At 42.0% G+C, this 25,716-nt stretch overlaps 1 protein-coding gene and 1 non-coding gene across 3 annotated transcripts; both read right to left on the bottom strand.

Moving 5' to 3' along the window:
• Nucleotides 1-11,317: 11,317 nt before the first annotated feature.
• TRNAR-UCU lies at nucleotides 11,318-11,390 on the bottom strand. Its single transcript has one exon. It is a non-coding gene; the product is annotated as a tRNA-Arg (tRNA).
• Nucleotides 11,391-15,802: 4,412 nt separating this feature from the next.
• Nucleotides 15,803-19,164, bottom strand: LOC125550750 (nifU-like protein 2, chloroplastic). Of its 2 annotated transcripts, none has more exons than XM_048713832.1 (4): nucleotides 18,888-19,164; nucleotides 18,709-18,799; nucleotides 17,630-17,940; nucleotides 15,803-16,286 (listed from the first exon to the last, which is right to left on the bottom strand). In XM_048713832.1, exons 1-4 carry the CDS (start codon nucleotides 18,969-18,971, stop codon nucleotides 16,095-16,097), a joined length of 678 nt encoding a protein of 225 aa, XP_048569789.1. In that variant the 5' UTR covers nucleotides 18,972-19,164; the 3' UTR covers nucleotides 15,803-16,094. The 2 variants fall into 2 exon arrangements, with proteins under 2 accessions (XP_048569789.1, XP_048569788.1); XM_048713831.1 differs by having other exon boundaries at nucleotides 18,882-19,152.
• Between the last annotated feature and the right edge of the window lie 6,552 nt (nucleotides 19,165-25,716).

Raw genomic sequence — 25,716 nt, 5'->3', positions numbered from 1 at the left:
CAGCACCCATCTTCTTCCTCTATCTCACACAAACCCGAAAAACCAACTCAAGCACGAGTTCCAGCCACTTTTGCTGTGATTTTCGATCTCCTTGCTCAAAGCACCTCTCGCAAAACTGCTTGGGGAGATTGTTCCTTGGTATGTGACTCCTCCATTGGTCCAATTAGTTTTTGTTCTAGTGCCTTATTCTTTGCAAATTTGTGCTGCATAGGTGACCATGTTCTTGAGCTTGCATGTCAAATTTATATGGTTCTAAGTAGTTCTAATGCTTGATATAGGCTCTAGGCACTTGTAGGAGTAGTTGCTATCAATATTATTGAAGTTGGTTCACTTTTGTTTGAAGTTACTAAAAATTTTAGATTGTTTCAGAAAAATAATGAGGAGATTTTTGAGGGGCTCATCGAGCCAAAACTCGAAGGAAAAGGCACCGAAGCCTAAGTATAATTTGCCGCGCACCGCGGAGATTCGGGCGTGTGAATGGCCTTCTGAAGATTTCTTGAGAGCAGCCGGTATCTATGAAGATTTTCATGAATTGGCTCACAATGCAGGCCTCACCGCTTTCCTCCACGACCAATGCGATCAGTATCTCTTACTCAAAAATACTTTTGTGCAAAACTTTCATTTTCATTCTAGGAACTCACCACCTACGGTGGAGTTTCATTTATGTGATGAGCATAAGGAGATGTCACTTTATGATTTCTGTCGGATTTGTTTAATCCCTTTTGAGGGCAAGACAGAAGAACCACATCATGATGATGTGGTTGGGTTTATTGATACTATCACTGTAGGAGAAACTAGAAAGGTTTCCGATGCACGAATCACTAGCATAAATTTTCCTGTTTTACGTTACTTTGCATTATTTGCTAGTTGTTGTTTAATTGGACGCGGAAGCAGTGGAAACCTTAGTATCCCTGATATAATTATTCTGCACCATGGTTTATACAGTGATAACACTTTTAGTATGGGCGGTATTATTGCTAGACGGTTAAGTATGAACCATACTAAGGGTCCCATCTTTGGAGGCGTCTATGCCACACGCCTAGCTGCACATTTTAACATACCTATTAGGCATGCTGAGAAGGAAGAAAAGGTACTACCCCATGTTTATCTAGATCATAAAAGTATAGTGGCACATGATTTTATTGTTAAGAATAGGGCAGGAGAGCTTAAGTATCAATTGTTCTTTAACAAACATCATCCTGAAACTATTACGTTGCCTGCTCCTTCTTTGTTTAATTTTGTAAGACCCTACCTCGTTACGTGGGCTGCCGTCCAAGCTTACAAGAATCCTGCACCAGCCCCGGAACAGGAGCCACAAGATGAGCCTCCACGACAATCTGTTTATTCTTGGGATCCGGAGATGACTGTCAGCCAGTGGCAGTCAGAGTCTTCTTCTTCATCACAGTATGATCCCAACTATTCCTCCTCATCACAGTACGACCCCAACAACTATTATTATGGATATCCGCCAGGCCAGCTGTGGCCATAGTCCAACTTAGGCCAAAAGCCTAAGCTTGGGGGAGTATGTATTTCTCACCGACATTACATTTATGCTCACACACACTCATTGCTAGATGTCGGTGCTCATACTTTTTCACTGAAATATCCATGCTTGTTTATTTTCTTTTTCCTGCTTTCTTCTTGTGTGTTTGTTAAACCTTAAGAAAAACAAAAAAATTATTAGTAGTTTATTTTTCTGCTGTAGTAGTAATAATTAAAAAGAAAACCCAAAAATATTTCTCATTCTTCTTTTGCTTGTTGGGAGCTTTCTTGTGTAAATAGTTTTATTTCTTTTCTTTTCTTTGGGGGTCAGTAGGAGAAGACCATAATTAAATTGTTGAAGTGGCTCTTATATGCATTGTTTTTGATTTAATCTAGAGCCCATATTGCATTGTCTTCTCCTGTTTATTGAATGCTCGCAGATTCCAGCTTAGTCCAATGCACGTACACTCTTATTTGTATTCACACTGTTCGGTCGTGCAAGTGAAAGGCAATTATGATGATATATGATGGACTGACTGAGATGAGAAAAGCTGGTATGAACTCGACCTCTTTTGTTTTTGTAAATATGATGAGTCCCTCGTTCTTGATTCAGCTTATTATGAATAAACATGTTTGCAATGACAATTAGAGATCATAGTTGCTTGTGCCATGCTTGATTAGCTATGAGTTATAATGGTTTACCTTGTGTGCTAACATGCTATTGAGATGATTATGATGTGGTATGATGGGGTGGTATCCTCCTTTGAATGATTTAAGTGACTTGACTTGGCACATGTTCACGCATGTAGTTGAAACAAAATCAACATAGCCTTGATGATATTTATGTTCATGGTGGATTATATCCTACTCATGCTTGCATCCAATGTTTATTAATTTTAATGCATGTACATGGCTGTTGTCGCTCTCTAGTTGGTCGCTTCCCAGTCTTTTGCTAGCCTTCACTTGTACTAAGCGGGAATACTGCTTGTGCATCCAATCCCTTAAACCCCAAAGTTATTCCAGATGAGTCCACCATACCTACCTATATGCGGTATCTACCTGCCGTTCCAAGTAAATTTGTATGTGTCAAACTCTAAACCTTCAAATAATCATTATGTTTTGTATGCTCGAATAGCTCATGTATCAACAAAGGATGTCTTTATCTTCCGTGTTAGGCGGGTTATTCTCAAGAGGACTGGACTCCGCTCCTCACTCACGAGAAAATGGCTGGTCGTCGGGATGCCAAGTCCCATGCTTTATGCAAACTAAATCAAAATTAATTGCAAACAAAACTCCCCCTGGGACCTGATGTATGTTGGAGGCACTCGTTGTTTCAAGCAAGCCATGGATTGATGCTTGTTGGTGGAGGGGGAGTATAAACTTTACCATTCTGTTTGGGAACCGCCTATAATGTGTTTAGCATGGAAGATATCGCCATCTCTTAGTTGTTACATTGACAATGAAAGTATACCACTCAAAATACAATTTATCTCTATTTCAAAACCAAGGCCTGGCACCTCTACAAATCCCTGCTTCCCTCTGTGAAGGGCCTATCCATTTACTTTTATGTTGAGTCATCACCCTCTTATTAAAAAGCACTAGCTGGAGAGCACAGCTGTCATTTGCATTCATCACTGTTAATTTATACTGGGTATGACTATGATTGGATCTCTTTTACCATGAATTACAATGTCTAGTCAGTCCTTGATCTTTAAAGGTGCTCTGCATTTATGTTTTGCGGTCTCAGAAAGGGCTAGCGAGATACCATCTTGTTATATCATATTATGATTGTTTTGAGAAAGTGTTGTCATCCGAGATTTATTATTATGGCTTGCTAGTTGATTATGCTATTGATATGAGTAATTATGAGACCTGAGAATTATTGCAAATGTGGTTAGTTATGATCTATGCTGAAAACTTGAATGCTGGCTTGACATAGTTACAACAACAAGAGCAAACAAAGTTTGTAAAAGTTTTTCTTTCTTTCAGTTTGTCAACTGAATTGCTTGAGGACAAGCAAGGGTTTAAGCTTGGGGGAGTTGATACGTCTCCATCGTATCTACTTTTCCAAACACTTTTGCCCTTGTTTTGGACTCTAACTTGTATGATTTGAACGGAACTAACCCGGACTGACGCTGTTTTCAGCAGAATTACCATGATGTTGTTTTATGTGCAGAAAACAAATATTCTCGGAATGACCTGAAACTCCATGGAACATCTTAGAAAAAAACAATAAAAAATCCTCGCTAAAGATGAAGACAAGGGGGCCCACACCCTTCTCATGAGGGTGGGGGGCGTCCCCCCTAGGGCGCGCCTCTACCTCGTGGGCCCCCTGTTGCGTCTCCGACTCCAACTCCACCTCCATATATTGAGTTTCGATGAGAGAAAAATCAGAGAGAAGAAATTATTGCGTTTTACGATACGGAGCCGCCGCCAAGCCCTAAAACCTCTCGGGAGGGCTGATCTGGAGTCCGTTCGGGGCTCCGGAGAGGGGGATTCGTCGCCGTCGTCATCATCAACCATCCTCCATCACCAATTTCATGATGCTCATCGCCGTGCGTGAGTAATTCCATCGTAGGCTTGCTGGACGGTGATGGTTTGGATGAGATTTATCATGTAATCGAGTTAGTTTTGTTAGGGTTTGATCCCTAGTATCCATTATGTTCTGAGATTGATGTTGCTATGACTTTGCTATGCTTAATGCTTGTCACTAGGGCCCGAGTGCCATGATTTCAGATCTGAACCTATTATGTTTTCATGAATATATGTGAGTTCTTGATCCTATCTTGCAAGTCTATAGTCACCTACTATGTGTTATGATCCGGCAACCCCGAAGTGACAATAATCGGGACCATTCCCGGTGATGACCATAGTTTGAGGAGTTCATGTATTCGCTATGTGCTAATGCTTTGTTCCGGTTCTCTATTAAAAGGAGGCCTTAATATCCCTTAGTTTCCAATAGGACCCCGCTGCCACGGGAGGATAGGACAAAAGATGTCATGCAAGTTCTTTTCCATAAGCACGTATGACTATATACGGAATACATGCCTACATTACATTGATGAATTGGAGCTAGTTCTGTGTCACCCTATGTTATGACTGTTACATGATGAACCGCATCCGGCATAATTATCCATCACTGATCCGGTGCCTATGAGTTTTCCATATACTAGTTTACGCTTATTTACTTTCCCGCTGCTACTGTTACAATTACTACAAAATACCAAAAACATTACTTTTGCTATCTTTACTTTTGTTGCCGCTACCACCACTATCATATTACTTTGCTACTAAACACTTTGTTGCAGATACTAAGTTTCCAGGTGTGGTTGAATTGACAACTCAGCTGCTAATACTTGAGAATATTCTTTGGCTCCCCTTGTGTCGAATCAATAAATTTGGGTTGAATACTCTACCCTCGAAAGCTATTGCGATCCCCTATACTTGTGGGTTATCAGTCATTAGGAACAACAGTAATACCTCCCTTCTTAGGGACACAATGGACAGGGCTTACCCACTGACTATCAGCAACAGGGTAAATTATACCTGCCACAAGGAGCTTTAGTATCTCCTTTCTTACCACTTCTTTCATTTTAGGATTCAGTCGGCGTTGATGATCACGAACTGGTTTAGCATCTTCTTCCAAATTAATTTTATGCTGACATAGAGTGGGACTAATGCCCTTAAGATCATCAAGAGTATACCCAATAGCAGCATGGTGCTTCTTCAGAGTTTTTAATAATCTCTCTTCTTCATGTTCTGAAAGGTTAGCACTAATAATAACAGGATATATCTTTTTCTCATCAAGATAAGCATATTTAAGAGTATCCGGTAACGGTTTAAGCTCAAACACGGGATCACCATTGGGTGGAGGAGGATCTCCTAGGATTTCAACAGGTAAATTGTGTTTCAGAATAGGTTCATGTTTAAAGAATACTTCATCTAATTACCTTCTTTCATTCATAAACATATCATTTTCATGGTCTAGCAAATATTGTTCTAAAGGATCACTAGGAGGTACGGCAATAGAAGCAAGACCAATAATTTCATCTTTACTAGGTAATTCTTCTTCATGGTGTTGTCTACTAAATTTAGAAAAATTAAATTCATGAGTCATATCATCTAAACCGACAGTAACAACATCTCTTTTGCAATCCATGGTAGCATTAACAGTATTTAAGAAGGGTCTACCAAATATAATGGGACAAAAACTATCTTCTGGGGAACCAAGAACAAGAAAATCAGCAGGATATTTAGTTTTCCCACACAAGACTTCAACATCTCTAACAGTTCCCATTGGTGAAATAGCATCTCTATTAGCAAGTTTAATTATGACATCAATATCTTCTAACTCAACAGGTGCAATGTCATGCATAATTTATTTGTATAAGTCAATAGGTATTGCACTAGCACTAGCACCCATATCACATAAGCCATGATAACAATGATCTCCTATTTTAACAGAAATAACAGGCATACCTACCACAGGTCTAGGTTTATCTATATCTCGGGGTTTAGCAATTCTAGCAGTTTCATCACAGAAATAAATAACATGCCCATCTATATTATCAGCCAAGAGATCTTTAACAATAGCAATATTAGGTTCAACTTTAACTTGCTTAGGAGGTGTATATGTTTTAATATTGCTTTTACGAACCACAGTTGAAGCTTTAGCATGATCCTTTATCCTAACAAGGAAAGGTGGTTTCTCAACATAAGAAGTAGGAACAATATGATCATTATAAGTAATAGTCTTTTCTTCAACTTTAATAGGTGCAGCTACTTTTACTTCTATGGGAGGATGATATTTAAACCACTTCTCCTTGGGGAGATCAACATAAGCAGCAAAAGATTCACAGAAAGAAGCTACTATCTCAGAGTCAAGTCCATATTTAGTGCTAAGTTTACGAAAAATATCGGTATCCATAAAAGATTTAACACAATCAAAACTAGGTGCCATACCTGACTCCTTACCATTGTCGAGGTCCCAATCTTCGGAGTTGCGTTTAATTCTTTCCAATAAATCCTATTTGAATTCAATAGTCTTCATCATAAAAGAGCCAGCACAAGAAGTATCAAGCATGGTGCGATTGTTATCAGAAAGCCGAGCATAAAAATTTTGAATAATCATTTCTCTTGAGAGCTCATGATTGGGGCATGAATATAACATTGATTTAAGCCTCCCCCAGGCTTGAGCGATGCTTTCTCCTTCGCGAGGCCAAAAATTATATATATAATTGCGATCATGATGAACAAGATGCATAGGATAAAACTTTTGATGAAATTCCAATTTCAATCGTTTGTAATTCCAAGACTCCATATCATCACATAGCCTATACCATGTTGATGCATCTCCCCTCAAAGATAAAGAGAAGACCTTCTTCTTAACAACATCTCCGGGTACACCTGCAAGCTTAAATAATCCACAAACTTCATCCACATATATTAGATGCTCATCAGGATGTTTTGTTCCATCTCCCAAAAAAGGATTAGCTAGCAGTTTTTCTACCATACCCAAAGGAATTTCAAAGCAAGCATTTTCATTTTCAGTAGGTTCAGTAGGTTGAGGAGCAACTCTTTGCTCTACTGGTCGGGGTGAAGATACCCTGAACAAGCCCCTCAGAGGATTACTTTCCATAGTAACAAGTGACAGTAAATTTCAGCACACTATATAAATTTTTCCCTACCAAATTCTACCTATCAAAGGCGCTTCACTCCCCGGCAACGGCACCAGAAAAGAGTCTTGATGACCCACAAGTATAGGGGATCTATCGTAGTCCTTTCGATAAGTAAGAGTGTCGAACCCAACGAGGAGCAGAAGGAAATGATAAGCGGTTTCCAGCAAGGTATTCTCTGCAAGTACTGAAATAAGTGGTAACAGATAGTTTTGTGATAAGATAATTTGTAACGAGCAACAGGTAACAAAAGTAAATAGGGTGCAGCAAGGTGGCCCAATCCTTTTTTAGCAAAGGACAAGCCTGGACAAACTCTTATATGATGTAAAGCGCTCCCAAGGACACATGGGAATATCGTCAAGCTAGTTTTCATCACGCTCATATGATTCGCGTTCGGTATTTTGATAATTTGGTATGTGGGTGGACCGGTACTTGGGTGCTGTCCTTACTTGGACAAACATCCCACTTATGATTAACCTCTATTGCAAGCGTCCGCAAATACAACAAAAGTATTAAGGTAAACCTAACCATAGCATGAAACATATGGATCCAAATCAGCCCCTTATGAAGCAACGCATAAACTAGGGTTTAAGCTTCTGTCACTCTAGCAACCCATCATCTACTTATTACTTCCCAATGCCTTCCTCTAGACCCAAACAATGGTGAAGTTTCATGTAGTCGACGTTCACATAACACCACTAGAGGAGAGACAACATACATCTCATCAAAATATCGAACGAATACCAAATTCACATGACTACTAATAGCAAGACTTCTCCCATGTCCTCAAGAACAAAAGTAACTACTCGCAAAGCATAAACATATTCATAATCAGAGGGGTATTAATATGCATATAGGATCTGAACATATGATCTTCCACCAATTAAACCAACTAGCATCAACTACAAGGAGTAATTAACACTACTAGCAACCTACTAGCACCAATCCCGGATTTGGAGACAAGAATTGGATACAAGAGATGAACTAGGGTTTTGAGATGAGATGGTGCTGATGAAGATTTTTATGGAGATTGCCCTCTCCCGATGAGAGGAGTGTTGGTGATGACGGTGACGATGATTTCCCCCTCCGGGAGGGAAGTTTCCCTGGCAGAATAGCCCCGCCAGAACCCTAGATTGGCTCGGCCAAGGGTCCGCCTCGTGGCGGCGGAGTTTCGTCCGAGAAGATGGCTTATGATTTTTTTCCCATCGAAAGAGTCCATATAGCAGAAGATGGTCACTGGAGGGCCACCAGGGGGCCCACGAGGTAGGGGGCGCGCCCCCCACCCTCGTGGGCAGGGTGTGGCCCCCCTGGTGAAGTTCTTGAGCTCAATGTTTTTTATATATTTGGAAAACATCATCCGTGAAGTTTGAGGACTTTTGGAGCTGTGCAGAATAGGTCTCTAATATTTGCTCCTTTTCCAGCCAGAATCCCAGCTGCCGGCATTCTCCCTTCTTTATGTAAACCTTGTAAAATAAGAGAGAATAGGCATAAGTATTGTGACATAATGTGTAATAACAGCCCATAATGCAATAAATATTGATATAAAAGCATGATGCAAAATGGATGTATCATTCGGCCTGATGGCCCGGATGTCCAGCCCGACGATTCCAGATCTCGTTTGGGGCGGAAATTTTTGAATTGGGGCGGAAATTGATGATTTTGGAGGCAAAATTTGATGGATTTCGTGGATGGAAAGTGGGGAAACTTGGGGAAAAGGTAGGTCTACTCAAGACACAACGGATCCATGGATCAAAATCAACAAAACATCATCAAACCAACAAATCACAAAAAAAATTGGGCGCTATTTTTTGGTGGGGATTTTCGAATTTAGGACGAAATCAACAAAATTAGGCTAGAAAACACAACGGGGAGGCTCCGAAATCGTGATCAACGTGGCTCATGATACCAAGATGGTGTAGGGTGGAACCCTAGATGGACGATTTTTCACGAAAGGAGCGAATCCCGCGATGAACACGAAGAATACGAGGGGAAACACAAGAGAATCACTCAAACCAATAAGAATGATCACACATATGCTAGATCCAAGTACACAAAAGGAGATACAAGATCTAAAGTCAACAAGGGACGATACAAATGGTAACCGGTCTTCTCCATGAGGAGGTCTTGATGGTCTTCTCCATGAGGAGGTCTTGAATCCAACGTGGATCTTCTTCGTAGAGGGGTCGCGATCTCTCTCATGGAGTAGATCCGATGTGGATGAGCAAGGCTCTATCTCTAATATGTGCTATCACAACGCTAACCCTAACTAGAAGGAGGTGGAGGAGTATATATAGTCTACAGCCACGAAGGGGTAAGTGAGGAAGGGGTACATGGGCCTTTGGCCCGGTTAGGCACGCGCAGGTGCCGGACGTCCGGGCTGGGGGCCGGATGTCCGGGGCTTCGGGACGAGCCGGATGTCCGGACTGAAGTGGAGGTTCAGCTGCTCTCTGGATACGTCGGTGCCGAATTTCTGGGGGAGATGTCGGATGTCCGGGCTGTCGGGAGGCGCCGGGTGTCCGGGGTTGGCGCCGGATGTCCGGCCACTGAGGCTTGTTCGGCCGGACTGTTGGTGCAACAGTTGGGCGGCTGCACAGGCGCCGGATGTCCGGCCGCTGTAGCTTCAGCAGCTCCGTCTTCTTTTGTCGTCGCTTCCAGGCTTCCCTCGAAGATGGTGTAGTTGTTCATTAGCGCTTGCACTCCTTCTCGTCGTCCGTAGTGTTCCGACAATACCTATGCATGCACACGAGTGGAGTGTCAAGTAGTATACCATCCTCGAAGGGGTCAAGTAAGCACGTGTATAGGAGATGATTCACCTTTGTGTATGTGAAGTAGATGTCGCACGTGTCACCCGCCGAACGGACTCTTGACATGGTGATGTCCATAGGATGCTCCGTATCAGAAAGTATCTTGTGTGGTTCCGTGAATATCATTAGGTCTTCTTCCGTCGTCGCTTCCAGGCTTCCCTTGCGGATGGTGTAGTTGTTCCTTGGCACTTGCGCTCCTCCTCGTCATCCGTAGTGTTCCGACAATACTTATGCATGCACACGAGTGGAGTGTCAAGTAGTATACCATCCTCGAAGGGGTCAAGTGAGCACATGTATAGGAGATGATTCACCTTTGTGTATGTGAAGTAGATGTCGCACGTGTCACCCGCCGAACGGACTCTTGATAGAAAGTATATTGTGTATGTGAAGTAGAATGCTTCGTATCAGAAAGTATCTTGTGTGGTTCCGTGAATATCATTAGGTATCTAGCCATAGTTTTTCCTATGGTTTTTTTCATTTTACCCACAAACATTTTTTCCTTGTACAGATGAAGAACAGAAAATGGAAAACAAGAAAGAAGTAGTTCTATTCTAATATAAATTTGTTTTCATTTTCGAAATGAAGGACATAAAACGAAAAACAAAAAACAAATAGTTATATTCTAATAGAGCGTGGACATGTATAGGAGATGATTCATCTTTGTGTATGTGAAGTAGATGTCGCACGTGTCACCCGCCGAACGGACTCTTGACAAAAAGTATATTGTGTATGTGAAGTAGAATGCTCCGTATCAGAAAGTATCTTGTGTGGTTCCGTGAATATCATTAGGTATCTAGCCATAGTCTTTCCTATGTTTTTTTTTTCATTTTACCCACAAACATTTTTTTCCTTGTACAGATGAAGAACAGAAAATGGAAAACAAGAAAGAAGTAGTTCTATTCTAATATAAATTTGTTTTCATTTTCGAAATGAAGGACATAAAACGAAAAACAAAAAACAAATAGTTATATTCTAATAGAGCGTGGACATGTATAGGAGATGATTCATCTTTGTGTATGTGAAGTAGATGTCGCACGTGTCACCCGCCGAACGGACTCTTGACAAAAAGTATATTGTGTATGTGAAGTAGAATGCTCCGTATCAGAAAGTATCTTGTGTGGTTCCGTGAATGTCATTAGGTATCTAGCCATAGTTTTTCCTATGTTTTTTTTTTCATTTTACCCACAAACATTTTTTTCCTTGTACAGATGAAGAACAGAAAATGGAAAACAAGAAAGAAGTAGTTCTATTCTAATATAAATTTGTTTTCATTTTCGAAATGAAGGACATAAAACGAAAAACAAAAAACAAATAGTTATATTCTAATAGAGCACGGATTAGGGGAAAAAGAGGATGCACGCCCGGTGGGACTCGAACCCACAATCGCTTGATTAGAAGTCAAACGCCTTATCCATTAGGCCACGGGCGCTGCTGTGATGTACTTGCCACCCGTACCTATATATTGGGTATTCATCACGAGGGCTCGCCCACAGAAAACACTGTCAAACCTCTCCCTCTCAGTGTTATTCTCCCCTTTCCCTTTCGTGAGAAAACACTGGAATGAACTAGGTCCGTGGTTCTTGTGTGGCGATCTACCACCTGTTTCTTGGACTGAATCCCTGTCCGTGTTATTTTTTTCGTTTTAACGAGTCCATATTCTTTCTTGCCTGTCACGTACACCGTATTTGTTACCTCAAAAAGACAAAAACATACACCGTATTTGCTTGGTCGGTCGAGTGTGTTTCATGTAGCAACATGATATCGGATTCAATACACGTCTGTTCAAAATTCTGATAACCAAGCAAAAACTATGTGCTGACCCGAGTGCCCTTTTAGGTAAAAACTACTACTTTCTCCGTTCCTAAATATTAGTCTTTTTAAAGATTTCAATGATGCAGACTATCTATATAGCTATTCCTCACCCCAGCCCATCCGTTGCAACGCTGCATGCAAGACTTCAGTCGAACGAATCAGTTTGCCAACCACCTGCGCCATGGACGTAAGATTCCTTTTATTGAAAGTAAGTTTAGGGAGACTCCCATCCCCAGCCAGCCCACACGCCTTGGACCACTTTTTTTTTTGCACGCCTTGGACTACTAAGATGAAACGTAAGACTTGTTCCATAACGATGTAATTTTACGGATGCCCCAAATCCCTAACCATTGTACACGTACCTTCCCATGGCCATTTTAAGAAAAAAAGACTATGTAACGGAGCCAGCATAAATTAGCCTATAATCTACGAATATTCGTTTCTGATCCCGAGCCATATTATCTTCTTGTGATTGCTGCATTGTACCGTGTAATCTATCGTTAAACTTGGAATATTGGAGCCACTTCAAAACAGAAAAAACCAGCTGGTGTAAATAAGAGGGTTTTCCTAACAATCAACATAAATAAACTAAAACGTCGGACGGAAAGATGTGTGCGACCAACGGTTGACAATGGTAAGAATTCTCCGTGCCAATGTAAAATAAACATTTGCCGACATAAGTATTCTTGGTGTAAATATCATTTTTTAAGCCTTCCGATGTCATTAGATTGCACTGAAAAAACATGACACCACATAACAACTGTAACCAAATGTCACAAAGCGCGGACTCATGCACATAGAATAAATATTGTAATTAATCTGTGTGGAAAATTATACAATGCAGATAAAATGGTTTTCGACTGCTGTCATTCCGTGTGATATATGTGCATTTAGGTTGACACCTCCAGTCTTAGCGAAATCCAGCTTTTGTAACAAAAATGTTCTTTAGGGATTGACCATGTTCGTAGAAGTATTAGCTCCATTGTTGTGCCCATATCTGCATCCTCCTGCACTGTATATGCCTGCAAATGTGGCTGCATCCTTGTTAGTTCAACTCACAGATGCTCTAGCAGAAATTGCAAACATTGGAACAAGGATATGAATATGATTCATAGTAGCATTGTTATCGGACAACCAAGAAAAAGATTGTGAATCGCTATCCGAACCAAAATGGGTTCTTGGGAATTTTAATTTATACTAACGATGTGCAAGGAGCCAATGATATAGAAATGGAATGTGATCAATGTACAATCACATCAACTCTTGTTTTCATAAGATTGAGAGGTGGCGTACTAAAGAAATATCATGCAGGAAAGTTCAACCATTCGACAGCTGTTTCGTTATAGATAAAGATGGCACTCGCTAGCCAATGTGTTTTCACCCCCACATTATCTCTGACATCTACTAATTTTTTGGTGGATGTTAACTATGAACATACTCAAATCACACATAAACAAAGAGGAGAGCCGATTAAGAAAAGCATCAGAAGCAAGGGATACACAAAAAACAGAGTTAAATAAGTAAACCAATGGATTAAAGGGGAGACACTGCACATACCAATGTAATTTACAGTCGTACACAACCTATATCACATGAGAAATTTATCACAAAGGTGTCATTGTTTGAAAAAATCGTCAAAAAAAAGTGCAATCCTTTGAAAGGAATCCCTTGAACAAATCTCTGAAGAGAACGAGTGAACATATCATGGAGAAGATGAAAACAAATACTCCCTCCGTTCCTTCATATAAGATGTATTGTTTTTTGAAAGGTCAAATGAGCACAAGTTTGACCGACTTTTTATGAAAATATATCAAAATTCACAATATGAAATTTATATCATTTGATCCATCATGAAAAGTAGTTTCAAATTGTATCTACTAGGTATTGAAGATATACTTATTTTATTCTATAATCTTTGTCAAACACTTAAATGGCTGACTTGCACGGAAACCAATCACCTTACATTCTGGAATAGAAAGAGTATATGAGAAAACACTTACATCAGGAAGTTGATGCGTCAGTGAGCCAACTTTTTCTTTTATTTATACAAGACAAGTTGTGTAGGCAGTCTTTGATTAGTCAGCATCAGTAAAATAATATAGATAAGGCACCTTACAAGCATCTTTAGAATATCAACCTGTAATACACAAATGCTTATAAGTGGACCTGACCTCCCAAAAAACTGATCGAGTTTCTGAAGGAAATATAAAAGGTGAATGGAGGAAAATTCCATAGAAAATTAGGGTCGTGGTAACTCTATGAGACGACTGCACAGATAGTAAGCCCATAATACGCAACAGCTGGAAGGATTTACCTTGACGGCCGAAATCTGACGCAAAACCTGTATTTCTGAAACAAGCAACTGCAAATGCTAGGTTTGGAGCAATGAAAATTAACTTGACCATGAAATCTTATACGAGAAAAGTAGTAGAATCGAAACTAATGGGTTCAGGCTCGAGCTCACCTTAGGCCACAACAGGTCATAACGCGAACACAAACAACAATGGTTGAAGCATTGTTTGTAAATAACAGAAACTTGAATAAATAGTAAGAATCGAAGTGGACTGAACTATAGAAGTAATACAAGTTACCCTGTATGTTCAGTGGCCAGGAATTTGGTGCTGGGTATTCATTGTAAAAAAAATTGGCAATGCAATGTAAATGTATACTATATCACCTAAATCACTAAGCTCCCTGGGGTAGAAAGCCCCAGGAGCGATTTGGCTAAATCTGCTCTTTCACACCTCAAAAAAAATTTGTACCGTGAAGCTTCCTTTGGAGAGGATCAAACCCATTTGAGAAATCATACTCTTCTCAATAATCGTGTACAAAAATTGATATGTAGGATAACTGCCTATGTAATCTATTTGCTGCTCATGTGAGGCAGTTAGGATGCTCCTAAGTGTCTATGTTAATTGTTGTTTGCAGGTTCAGGAGCATACTTTTCTAAGTCCATCAACTGTTGCTGCTATAAATTCACAACCAATGAGTTAAGGTGTGGATTAGAGAATGGGGAAATACTCTTACCGTATAAGGCATACTATAAAGCATTGCATATCAGCTTGGAAGCACTGCATCTTTGTGCCTCTCTTTGATATAAATCTTGGAAGCACTGCATCTTTCACAAGATGGCGCAGCGAAGCGCGTGGAACGCTTCTAGTAGAAAAATAAATGTGCAATAAGCTAGCAATACCAATGAGTCAATATATCAGTAATTGTAGCAAAACATCATTGTGGCACAAATAAATAGTTAAATACACGCGCCACAATTTAGAACCAAGGCAGCAGCCGCAGCCGGTAAGTCATGCCCATGATACTATGTCTAAGTTCCTATATGGATAGGGAAAATAGAATCCTAGATTTGGACAGGACGGGAGGAGAATTACAGGGGCACAAATCCTGACAATGAAGCAAAGTTTGGAGACCTTACTGTGACATCGACGTACCCGGCGAGATGGAGCAGCACCGCCGTCGCCGGGGCAGGAAGAGTTCGTAGTCGTTGCATCACCGCTGCGTTTCCCGGTATCCAAGAACCCGGAGAGCTCACGCCGTTGAGCCTGCACCGTCATGGAACCATCACCAACCACGGCGCCGCTCGAGACCTAGGCAGCCGCCGAACGTCACGCCGCCCATCTGCTTAGGGACGAACACGACGTCGAGCCCACCAGCCGAAAACCGTTTGCAGCAGATTAGAAAAGGACAGGGAGGTGGGCTGGGTTCGATTCAATGCACGACTATGATACTATGATTTTTTTTTTAAGAAAAGACAACGAGGTAATTTTACAGCGAGGGGCGGTGGGATTTTTTCCAATCGAACGATGGCCTGGTTGGACGTAACGTCAGGCTTATTCTTCGATTCAATGCACGACTATATACTTTAGAGTGTAGATTCATTCATTTTACTCCGTATGTAGTCCATAGTAAAATGTGAATATCTAGAAAGACTTATATTTAGAAACGGAGGGAATAGATTCATACACATATGCGTATGTATTAGCTACACAAGGACACAGGGTTTGATACCAGGCCTACAAAACCACAAGGATAAACCTTGATACCAAATTATTTTATGTGTTTCAAAAATATTGCAAGATCAGCAGTATATACTTTCATTTGCAGAAGCAAACACTGTACAAGGTAGGAACCAAAACTGCTGTGAATCCAGCAAATGAAAGCCTTTTAGATAACTTCTATTGGCCGTGGCCATTGAGAGTTTAAGCAGCTGTGGGAGGCTACACATACAGTTATCACGAATTCCTGAGAATTACAGTAGCGGCACGTTCACATAACAGGGGCTTGGCTTCTAAATGTGCTTCAAGGTTTATGACAATAGCTGGACAGCTGCGATTTTCGGGATCTTTTCTCGGAGCTTCTGAGTGAGGGCCACTCGGACAGTCATCACGCCAGCAGCTGGGCCTGTGAGCCTGACCTTCACGATAGGTTCCTCGATGGAAACAAACTCAAGCTCACCACCCCCTGTGCCGGAAAGGTATGGCCTGATCTCGTCAAGAACCTGATTGTCAGTGAAAGCAAGTCAGCAGCTGGTCACTCCAAACAGTGCTACCTATACATAAGTTTAGTGAAACAAGAAATTCAAATAAAGATACTTTATGAAGGGAGCCTATATACTGCTCATAGCAAAAAGGAAAATGGCATAGGTCAGAATATGTCACTGCTTCAGCCTGCGAGGCACAACTATTCGGATCAATAGAAGCTACATAGAAGATTAAAAGAATAGACAAGAGATATGCTTGATATACAGAACATTTTCACGACAATTTGAAGCATTAACAACCAAATTAGCACATCATAAAATTGATGTGGAACTCACATATGAATACTTCCTCCTAATTTTGTAAGGGTTTTTATCATTTATGTCACTAGTTGTGTACCACTACTCAGTTTCGCCATTAGAAGTTACAACTGCTCAAAAATCATCATTCTGTGAGATGCTTGCTAAAAAATGCAATTAGATATCTCAAAATGCCATCATTCCATTAGATGCCATTAGACATCATTATTGTCAGGTCAAACTTGTTGACCATGTTATATGACAAAATACCCCTAGACCCACATGTCAGCTCTCTCTATCGCACCATGATAAGTGTGGGCCCACTTGTCAGGAGTAAGCAAGCGTATAATTTTAGAGGAAAATAAGAATGTTCCTGGGATCAAGTGGAACCCACACTTTATTGTAGTGAGATAGAGGGAGAGCTCACATGTTGGTCCATAGGTATTTTGGTCATTATAACATGGTAAACGTGATTGGAGGTGACAGTAATGGTGTGCAGTGGCATTTTTGAGCATGCACCTAAAGAAGCGATGGCATTTTTGAGCAGTTGGAATTCCTAGTGGCAAAACTGAGTAGTATGACATAATCAGTGGCATAAATCATAATGAACACGTGCAGTCAAACATTTCATGATCAATGTGTCAAATCGTCATGGCCACCCAAATGAAAAATTTAACGCCCTTTATATAATACTCCCTCCGTCCCGTAATATAAGACGTTATCACATCCAATATGTGTGTATATTGGATGTAATAACGTCTTGTATTATGGGACGGAGGGAGTAGGACTTAGTGGTTGTCAAAGTAATACTACGAGACCATCCCAATGTCCAAAAGGACTAACATTTAAAGATTGAAGGATAAACATATACCATGTGTCAAAACTTCAGTTGTTAAAGCATATTTACATGATTCAAAACTACTTTTAAAAAAACTAAGCCTGAAACTAGATAAAGTTGTCAATCAAATCAACCTAAAAACATGAATTTTGTATCTCCATTCTTCAAAATGCTACAAGCATCAAGTAATCAGTAAATTTACTTAAATAACATAAAATTCGGTTACCTTTTCTATGTTCTCTTCATTCAATTCAAGACCAGTCTCCTCATCAGCAATAGGTTCAACTGCAACGATCTCTGGTATTTTCTCCATCAAACGTCGCTCAATACCCATCTTCATTGTTGTTACTGAAGCTGGGCATGATCCACACGCTCCTTGCAGCTTCAATCGCACCACATTTCCGTCAATCTCATGCAACACGACATTACCTCCATCGGCCATAAGGTAAGGTCGCACTTCATCCAACACCAACTCAACATTTTCAGCAGTCAATGGCAGCTCGACCGCTGGATCTGGGTTGGCAATAGCCTGAACCACTGCCACAGTAGGATACACCATTAGTTCCACATTATGACACCATAATCCCTTGCATTTACGGTAATACAAGCAAGCCATACACAAGTATGCTTCAGTACCTAATCCAATACTACCTCTCTACCAAAATATAAGACGTTTTCACAGTTCAACAAAGCTAGGATCTGCTCCGGCTTGGTGCCAAATCAGGAATGGTTAACCTTGTTTTAAATGAATGGTTGACCTTGCTTTAAATTGATATGAAACGTTTATAAGCTAGATCATCGCACTCTAAAGGTCATACAGTAACAAGCTATTCTGTTAGGGATTAAATGCGAGTTGCACTATCATTCACTTCAACTGATGCATAATTACTAGAGGGTTTGCACTAAAAGTACGAAACACGAGTAGTACATAAAACACATAATACGGAGGGTTTGCATCTACAAGTCAATGACCTGTTGCACTATTTGAACACCTACTAGAATCAAAGGGTTGGCTTGCACGAGCTAGTCCTAGCTGGAGAACACAGCAAACAATCCACTATGGAGGAAGAATGGCCCGACTTCACAATAGAAAGATGAGATTCATAGCAGCACAAGTTGGGACCAAATTCTTGTTTGAGAGCTGTCCAGATTTACACCATCAAAACTCCACGGTACGTCTCTCGATGATTATTCTGTTTTTATGCTCGAGACATCTCTCTACCAATCCGAAATCGTAGACAAAGGAAGACAACAGGAGCGAGGTAGAACCTGGTCATGAATGAACAAACCAACAAATCGACTCACCTTGCCGCCGCCGCCGGCGCGCGGGGGTAGCAACCAGCCTCGGTGCAGAGGAGGTCCGGGCACCCGTCCGACAAGGCAACGCAATCCCCACCTGCGGGCCAAATCAAGAATCCGTCAGCCTCGACAGAGACAGGAAAACGCCTCCGAGGGAAAGGGCAAAGACGGGCGCAAACCCTAGCCTTGAAGGGGGTCGCGGAGGAGGAGGTGGACGGGGAAGGGCTCGGCGCCCACGGCGCCGCCGCCGCCGCCGTCGCCGTCTGCATCTCCTCTAGAGCAGCAAAGGGGGATTCGTGCTCTTACGTGCGCGGGGCGGTTGTTGGCTGGACTACGGGGGCAGTCGGAACGGAGAAGCCAAAGCTGCGTTTGTGGTTCGGTGAAGACCCGTGTGCTCTGCCTGTTCTTCTCTCTCAAAGTTTCCTTTTTACAGCCCTCACAAAAATAAGGTTTCCTTTTCCCGAAGCCTCTTTTCAGAGTTTAGAGCAGGTGTTGTATAAATCTGTCCCGCGAAATCGTAAAGTTTTAGGCCTAGTTTGGCAATATAATTTTTACAAAACCATAGTAATTGAAAACCTCGGTATGTCAATGTGAGGGCAATGAATACTTCGGCTTCTAGAAATCACAGTTTTTCTTAGTTTTGGCAAAACTACAAAGGTGTTTGGCAAGTGTAGTTTTTCTTAGATTTTCTAGTTTTGACTACTTATTGCATGGATAGTTATAGCTAGCTAAACTGAACTGAGCTACACTCAAATAGTTATTTTTTTCTCGAATACGCTAAGCTAGCGTATCTTAGCGTATCATTGCATTGATAGAAGGAGATAACAAAGTACAAGATTGGGAATCGTAGCCTCGTGCGCACGAATGGCGAGCCCATGATCCCAGGGAGAGCATAGGGCAGGGGGTTGCTCAGCCCCAAAGATTACAAGTTCAGGTTACAGAATTACTCGCAGCGAGTCCTCGAGCTCCCGCGGTAGCCCAGGAGCGAGCTTCATCTTTGATCGCAGCGATCAGGGAGGAGGAGGAGGGGGTAATCTTGTCGAAGATGATCGTGTTCCGGTGCCGCCAAAGGGACCATGCAGTGAGGGAGGCGATGGTGGCGAGGCCTCGACTCCGCGCAGCCGGGAGGAGGAGAGTGGCTCCAGAGAGCCAAGCAAAGTAGCCGGTGTTGCCGTCCGGCGGAGTGGTTGTCGGGGAGCACCACGAGAGGATTTCGTGCCAAGTGATGCGCGCGAACACACATCCCACTAGGATGTGTGTTGGAAATATGCCCTAGAGGCAATAATAAAATGGTTATTATTGTATTTCCTTGTTCATGATAATTGTCTATTGTTCATGCTATAATTGTATTAACCGGAAACCGTAATACATGTGTGAATACATAGACCACAACATGTCCCTAGTAAGCCTCTAGTTGACTAGCTCGTTGATCAATAGATGGTCATGGTTTCCTGACCATGGACATTGGATGTCATTGATAACGGGATCACATCATTAGGAGAATGATGTGATGGACAAAACCCAATCCTAAGCCTAGCACAAGATCGTATAGTTCGTTTGCTAAAGCTTTTCTAATGTCAAGTATCATTTCCTTAGACCATGAGATTGTGCAACTCCCGGATACCGTAGGAATGCTTTGGGTGTACCAAACGCCACAACGTAACTGGGTGGCTATAAAGGTGCACTACGGGTATCTCCGAAAGTGTCTGTTGGGTTGGCACGAATCAAGACTGGGATTTGTCACTCCGTGTAAACGGAGAGGTATCTCCGGGCCCACTCGGTAGGACATCATCATAATGTGCACAATGTGACCAAGGAGTTGATCACGGGATGATGTGTTAAGGAACGAGTAAAGAGACTTGCCGGTAACGAGATTGAACAAGGTATCGGGATACCGACGATCGAATCTCGGGCAAGTACTATACCGATAGACAAAGGGAATTGTATACAGGATTGACTGAATCCTTGACATCGTGGTTCATCCGATGAGATCATCGTGGAACATGTGGGAGCCAACATGGGTATCCAGATCCCGCTGTTGGTTATTGACCAGAGAGATGTCTTGGTCATGTCTGCATTATTTCCGAGCCCGTAGGGTCTACACACTTAAGGTTCGATGACGCTGGGGTTATAGGGAAAGTATGTACGCGGTTACTGAATGTTGTTCGGAGTCCCGGATGAGATCCCGGACGTCACGAGGAGTTCTAGAATGGTCCGGAGGTGAAGATTGATATATTGGACGAAGGGTTTTGGAGTCCGGAAGTGTTCCGGAGGTACCGGGTGATGACCAGCATGACCGAAAGGTGTTTCGTGAGCCCCGGCAAGTGTTGGGGGCTTCATGGGCCAAGGGAAGGGGGCAAACTAGCCCACTAAGGGGCTGTGCGCCCCCCCTCACATATTCCCACGTGACCAGGGGGTTTGGGGCGGCTCATCTAGGGTTCCCACCTCCTGGCTTGGGGGCCAAGTCACCCAAGGGGGAGATCCCATCTGCCCTGGCCGCCGCCCCCCTTAGGGGAAACCCTAGGGCGCCTCCCCTTGCCCTTGCCCCTATATATAGTGGAGGTTTTGGGGCTGCACAACACACGAGTCTCTCTCTCCCAAGGCGCAGCCCTACCTCTCTCCCTCCTCGTCTCTCGTAGTGCTTGGCGAAGCCCTGCAGGAGTACCGCGCTCCTCCACCACCACCACCACGCCGTCGTGCTGTTGCTGGACAGAGTCTTCCCCAACCTCTCCCTCTCTCCTTGCTGGATCAAGGCATGGGAGACGTCACCGGGCTGCACGTGTGTTGAACACGGAGGCGCCGTTGTTCGGCGCTTAGATCGGAATCGATCGCGATCTGAATCGCTACGAGTACGACTACCTCATCCGCGTTCTAGTAACGCTTCCGCTTAGCGATCTACAAGGGTATGTAGATGCACTCCCGTTCCCCTCGTTGCTAGATTACTCCATAGATTGATCTTGGTGATGCATAGAAAAATTTAAATTTCTGCTACGATCCCCAACAGTGGCATCATGAGCTAGGTCTATGCGTAGATTCTATGCACGAGTAGAACACAAAGTAGTTGTGGGCGATGATTTGTTCAATTTGCTTGTCGTTACTAGTCTTATCTTGATTCGGCGGCATTGTGGGATGAAGCGGCTCGGACCAACCTTACACGTACACTTACGTGAGACAGGCTCCACCGACTGACATGCACTTGATGCATAAGGTGGCTGGCGGGTGTCTGTCTCTCCCACTTTAGTCGGATCGGGTTCGATAAAAAGGGTCCTTATGAAGGGTAAATAGCAATTGGCTTATCACCGTTGTGGTTTTGCGTAGGTAAGAAACGTTCTTGCTAGAAACCCATAGCAGCCACGTAAAACATGCAACAAGAATTAGAGGACGTCTGACTTGTTTTTGCAGGGTATGCTATGTGATGTGATATGGCCAAAAGGATGTGATGAATGATATATGTGATGTATGAGATTGATCATGTTCTTGTAATAGGAATCACGACTTGCATGTCGATGAGTATGACAACCGGTAGGAGCCATAGGAGTTGTCTTAATTTATTTATGACCTGCGTGTCAATGAAAACACCATGTAATTACTTTACTTTATTGCTAACTGTTAGCCATAGTAGTAGAAGTAATAGTTGGCGATGCAACTTCATGAAGACACGATGATGGAGATCATGGTGTCATGCCGGTGACGATGGTGTTCATGCTGCGCCTCGAAGATGGAGATCAAAGGCGCAAGATGATATTGGTCATATCATGTCACTTTATGATTTGCATGTGATGTTTGTCATGTTTACATCTTATTTGCTTAGAACGACGGTAGCATAAATAAGATGATCCCTCGCAATAATTTCAAGAAAGTGTTCCCCCTAACTGTGCATCGTTGCTAAGGTCCGTTGTTCCGAAGCACTACGTGATGATTGGGTGTGATAGGTTCTAACGTTCGCATACAACGGGTGTAAGCCAGATTTACACACGCAATACACTTAGGTTAATTTGACGAGCCTAGCATGTACAGACATGGCCTCGGAACACGGAAGACCGAAAGGTCGAACATGAGTCGTATAGTGGATACGATCAACATGAAGATGTTCATCGATGATGACTAGTCCGTCTCACGTGATGATCGGACACGGCCTAGTTGACTCGGATCATGTATCACTTAGATGCCTAGAGGGATGTCTATCTAAGTGGGAGTTCATTGAATAATTTGATTAGATGAACTTAATTATCATGAACATAGTCAAAAGGTCTTTGCAAATTATGTCATAGCTCACGCTTTGGTTCTACTGTTTTAGATATGTTCCTAGAGAAAATTCAGTTGAGAGTTGACAGTAGCAATTATACAGACTGGGTCCGTGAACTGAGGATTGTCCTCATTGCTGCACAAAAGGGTTATGTCCTTAATGCACCGCTCAGTGTGTTGAACCTCGAGCATCGTCTGTAGATGTTGGGAAACATCTGACATGCACATTTTGATGACTACGTGATAGTTCAGTGCGTAATACTAACGGTTTAGAATTGTGGCACCAAAGACGTTTTTGAAACGTCGCAGAACATATGAGATGTTCCAAAGACTGAAATTGAAATTTCATACTAGTGCCCACGTCAAGAGGTATGAGACATCTTACAAGTTTCTTAAGCCTGCAAACTAAGGGAGAAAAACTCAATCGTTAAGCATGTGCTCAGATTGTCTGAGTACTGCAATCGCTTGAATCGAGTGGGAGTTAATCTTCCAGATGAGATAGTGATGGTTCTCCATAGTCACTACCTACAAACTATTGGAGCTTCGTGATGAACTATAACATATCAGGGATAGACATGATGATCCTTGAGCAACTCGCGATGTTTGACACCGCGAAAGTAGAAATCAAGTAGGAGCATCAATTGTTGATGGTTAAACCACTAGTTTCAAGAAGGGCAAGGGAAAGAAGGGATACTTCATGAGACGACAAATCAGTTGCTGCTCTAGTGAAGAAACCCAAGGTTGAACCAAACCCGAGACTAAGTGCTTCTATAATGAGGGGAACGGTCACTAAAGCAGAACTACCCTAGATACTTGGTAGATGAGAAGGCTGGCAGGGTCGACAGAAGTATTTTGGATATACGTCATATTATTGTGTACTTTACTAGTACTCCTAGTAGCACCAGGGTAATAAATACCGGTTCGGTTGCTAAGCGTTAGTAACTCGAAATAAAAGGTTGCGGAGACTAGCTAAAGGTGAGATGACGATATGTGTTGGAAGTGTTTCCAAGGTTGATGTGATCAAACATCGCACGCTCCCTCTACCATCAGGATTGGTGTTAAACCGAAATAATTGTTATTTGGTGTTTGCGTTGAGCATAGACATGATTGGATTATGTTTATCGCCACACGGTTATTCATTTCAGAGGAATAATGGTTACTTTGTTTATTTGAATAACACCTTCAATGGTCTTGCACCTAAAATGAATGGTTTATTGAATCTCGATCGTAGTGATACACATGTTCATGACAAAAGATAAGATAGTAATGATAGTACCACATACTTGTGGCACTGCCATTTGAGTCATGTTGGTATAAAATGCATGAAGAAGCTCCATGTTGATGGATCTTTGGACTCACTCGTTTTTGAAAAGATTGAGACATGCGAACCATGTCTATTGGTAGATATGCATGAAGAAACTCCATGCAGATGGATCGTTTGGACTCACTTGATTTTGAATCACTTGAGACATGCAAATCATACCACATGGGCAAGATGAATGAAAGGCCTCGTTTTTAGTAAGATAGAACAAGAAAGCAACTTGTTGGAAGTAATACATTTTGATGTGTGCAGTCCAATGAGTGCTGAGGCACGCAGTGGATATCGTTATGTTCTTACTTCACAGATGATTTGAGTAGATGCTGAGTATATTTACTTGATGAAACACAAGTCTGAATTATTGAAAGGTTTAAGTAATTTCAGAGTGAAGTTGAAGATCGTCGTGACAAGATGATAAAATGTCTATGATATGATCATAGAGATGAATATCTGAGTTACGAGTTTGGCACACAATTAAGACATTGTGGAAATTGTTTCACAACTAATACCGCCTGGACTACCATAGTGTGATGGTGTGTACGAACATCATAACTGCACCCTATTGGATATGGTGCATACCATGATGTCTCTTATCGAATTACCACTATCGTTTATGGGTTAGGCATTAGAGACAACCGCATTCACTTTAAATAGGGCACCACGCAATTTCGTCGAGATGACACCGTATGAACTATGGTTTAGAAAAACCTAAGTTGTCGTTTCTTAAAAGTTTGGGGATGCGATGCTTATGTGAAAAAGTTTCAGGCTGATAAGCTCGAACCCAAAGCGGATAAATACATCTTCATAGAATACCCAAAAATAGTTGGGTATACCTCCTATTTCAGATCCGGAAGTAAAAGTGATTGTTTCTAGAAACGGGTCCTTTCTCGAGAAAAAGTTTCTCTCGAAAGAATTGAGTGGGAGGATGGTGGAGACTTGATGAGGTTATTGAACCGTCACTTCAACTAGTGTGTAGCAGGGCACGGGAAGTTGTTCCTGTGGCACCTACACCAATTGAAGTGGAAGCTTATGATAGTGATCATGAAACTTCGGATCAAGTCACACTACTAGGGAAAAGGCTAGCAGCAGCGCGGGTTTTAGGTGTATCAATAACGCGCAGACCAGCGCTACTAATAAGGCTAACACATAGCAGTAGCGCGGGCTCACCAGCGCTACTGCTACACAAGTGTAGCAGCAGCGCGCTTAGTGGAAGCTCGCTACTGCTAATAGCTATAGCGCGCTTCTTCCGTGCGCTCTACTGCTACTACCGTGCTGCCGCTAACTTTTCTCCACTCCTACTGCTAATTGTAGTAGTTTTTTTGTTTTTTCGGCATATTTGTTTTGTATTTGAACAGGCTTTATAGAAGAATCTTTAGCACATACAAATGTCATCATGATACACATACAAATGCCTGCGAGACCACAGATGTAATCATAGCATATACATACAA

The sequence above is a fragment of the Triticum urartu genome, chromosome 4 (genome assembly GCF_003073215.2).
Source record: "Triticum urartu cultivar G1812 chromosome 4, Tu2.1, whole genome shotgun sequence".
In the NCBI taxonomy this organism is placed as follows: domain Eukaryota; kingdom Viridiplantae; phylum Streptophyta; class Magnoliopsida; order Poales; family Poaceae; genus Triticum; species Triticum urartu.
The sequence above is the reverse complement of the archived record's forward strand: the minus strand, read 5'-3'. Positions and strand labels throughout refer to the sequence as shown.

Excerpts from the sequence above, each read along its gene's own strand:
- LOC125550750 (XM_048713831.1), bottom strand. The coding sequence starts at position 18,971 with ATGCAGACGGCGACGGCGGCGGCGGCGGCGCCGTGGGCGCCGAGCCCT. Across the intron at positions 18,800-18,881 it reads CGACCCCCTTCAAGGCTAGG|GTGGGGATTGCGTTGCCTTG; the intron begins GTTTGCGCCCGT and ends TTTGGCCCGCAG. Across the intron at positions 16,287-17,629 it reads ATGAAGAGAACATAGAAAAG|GTTCTTGACGAGATCAGGCC; the intron begins GTAACCGAATTT and ends ACTGACAATCAG.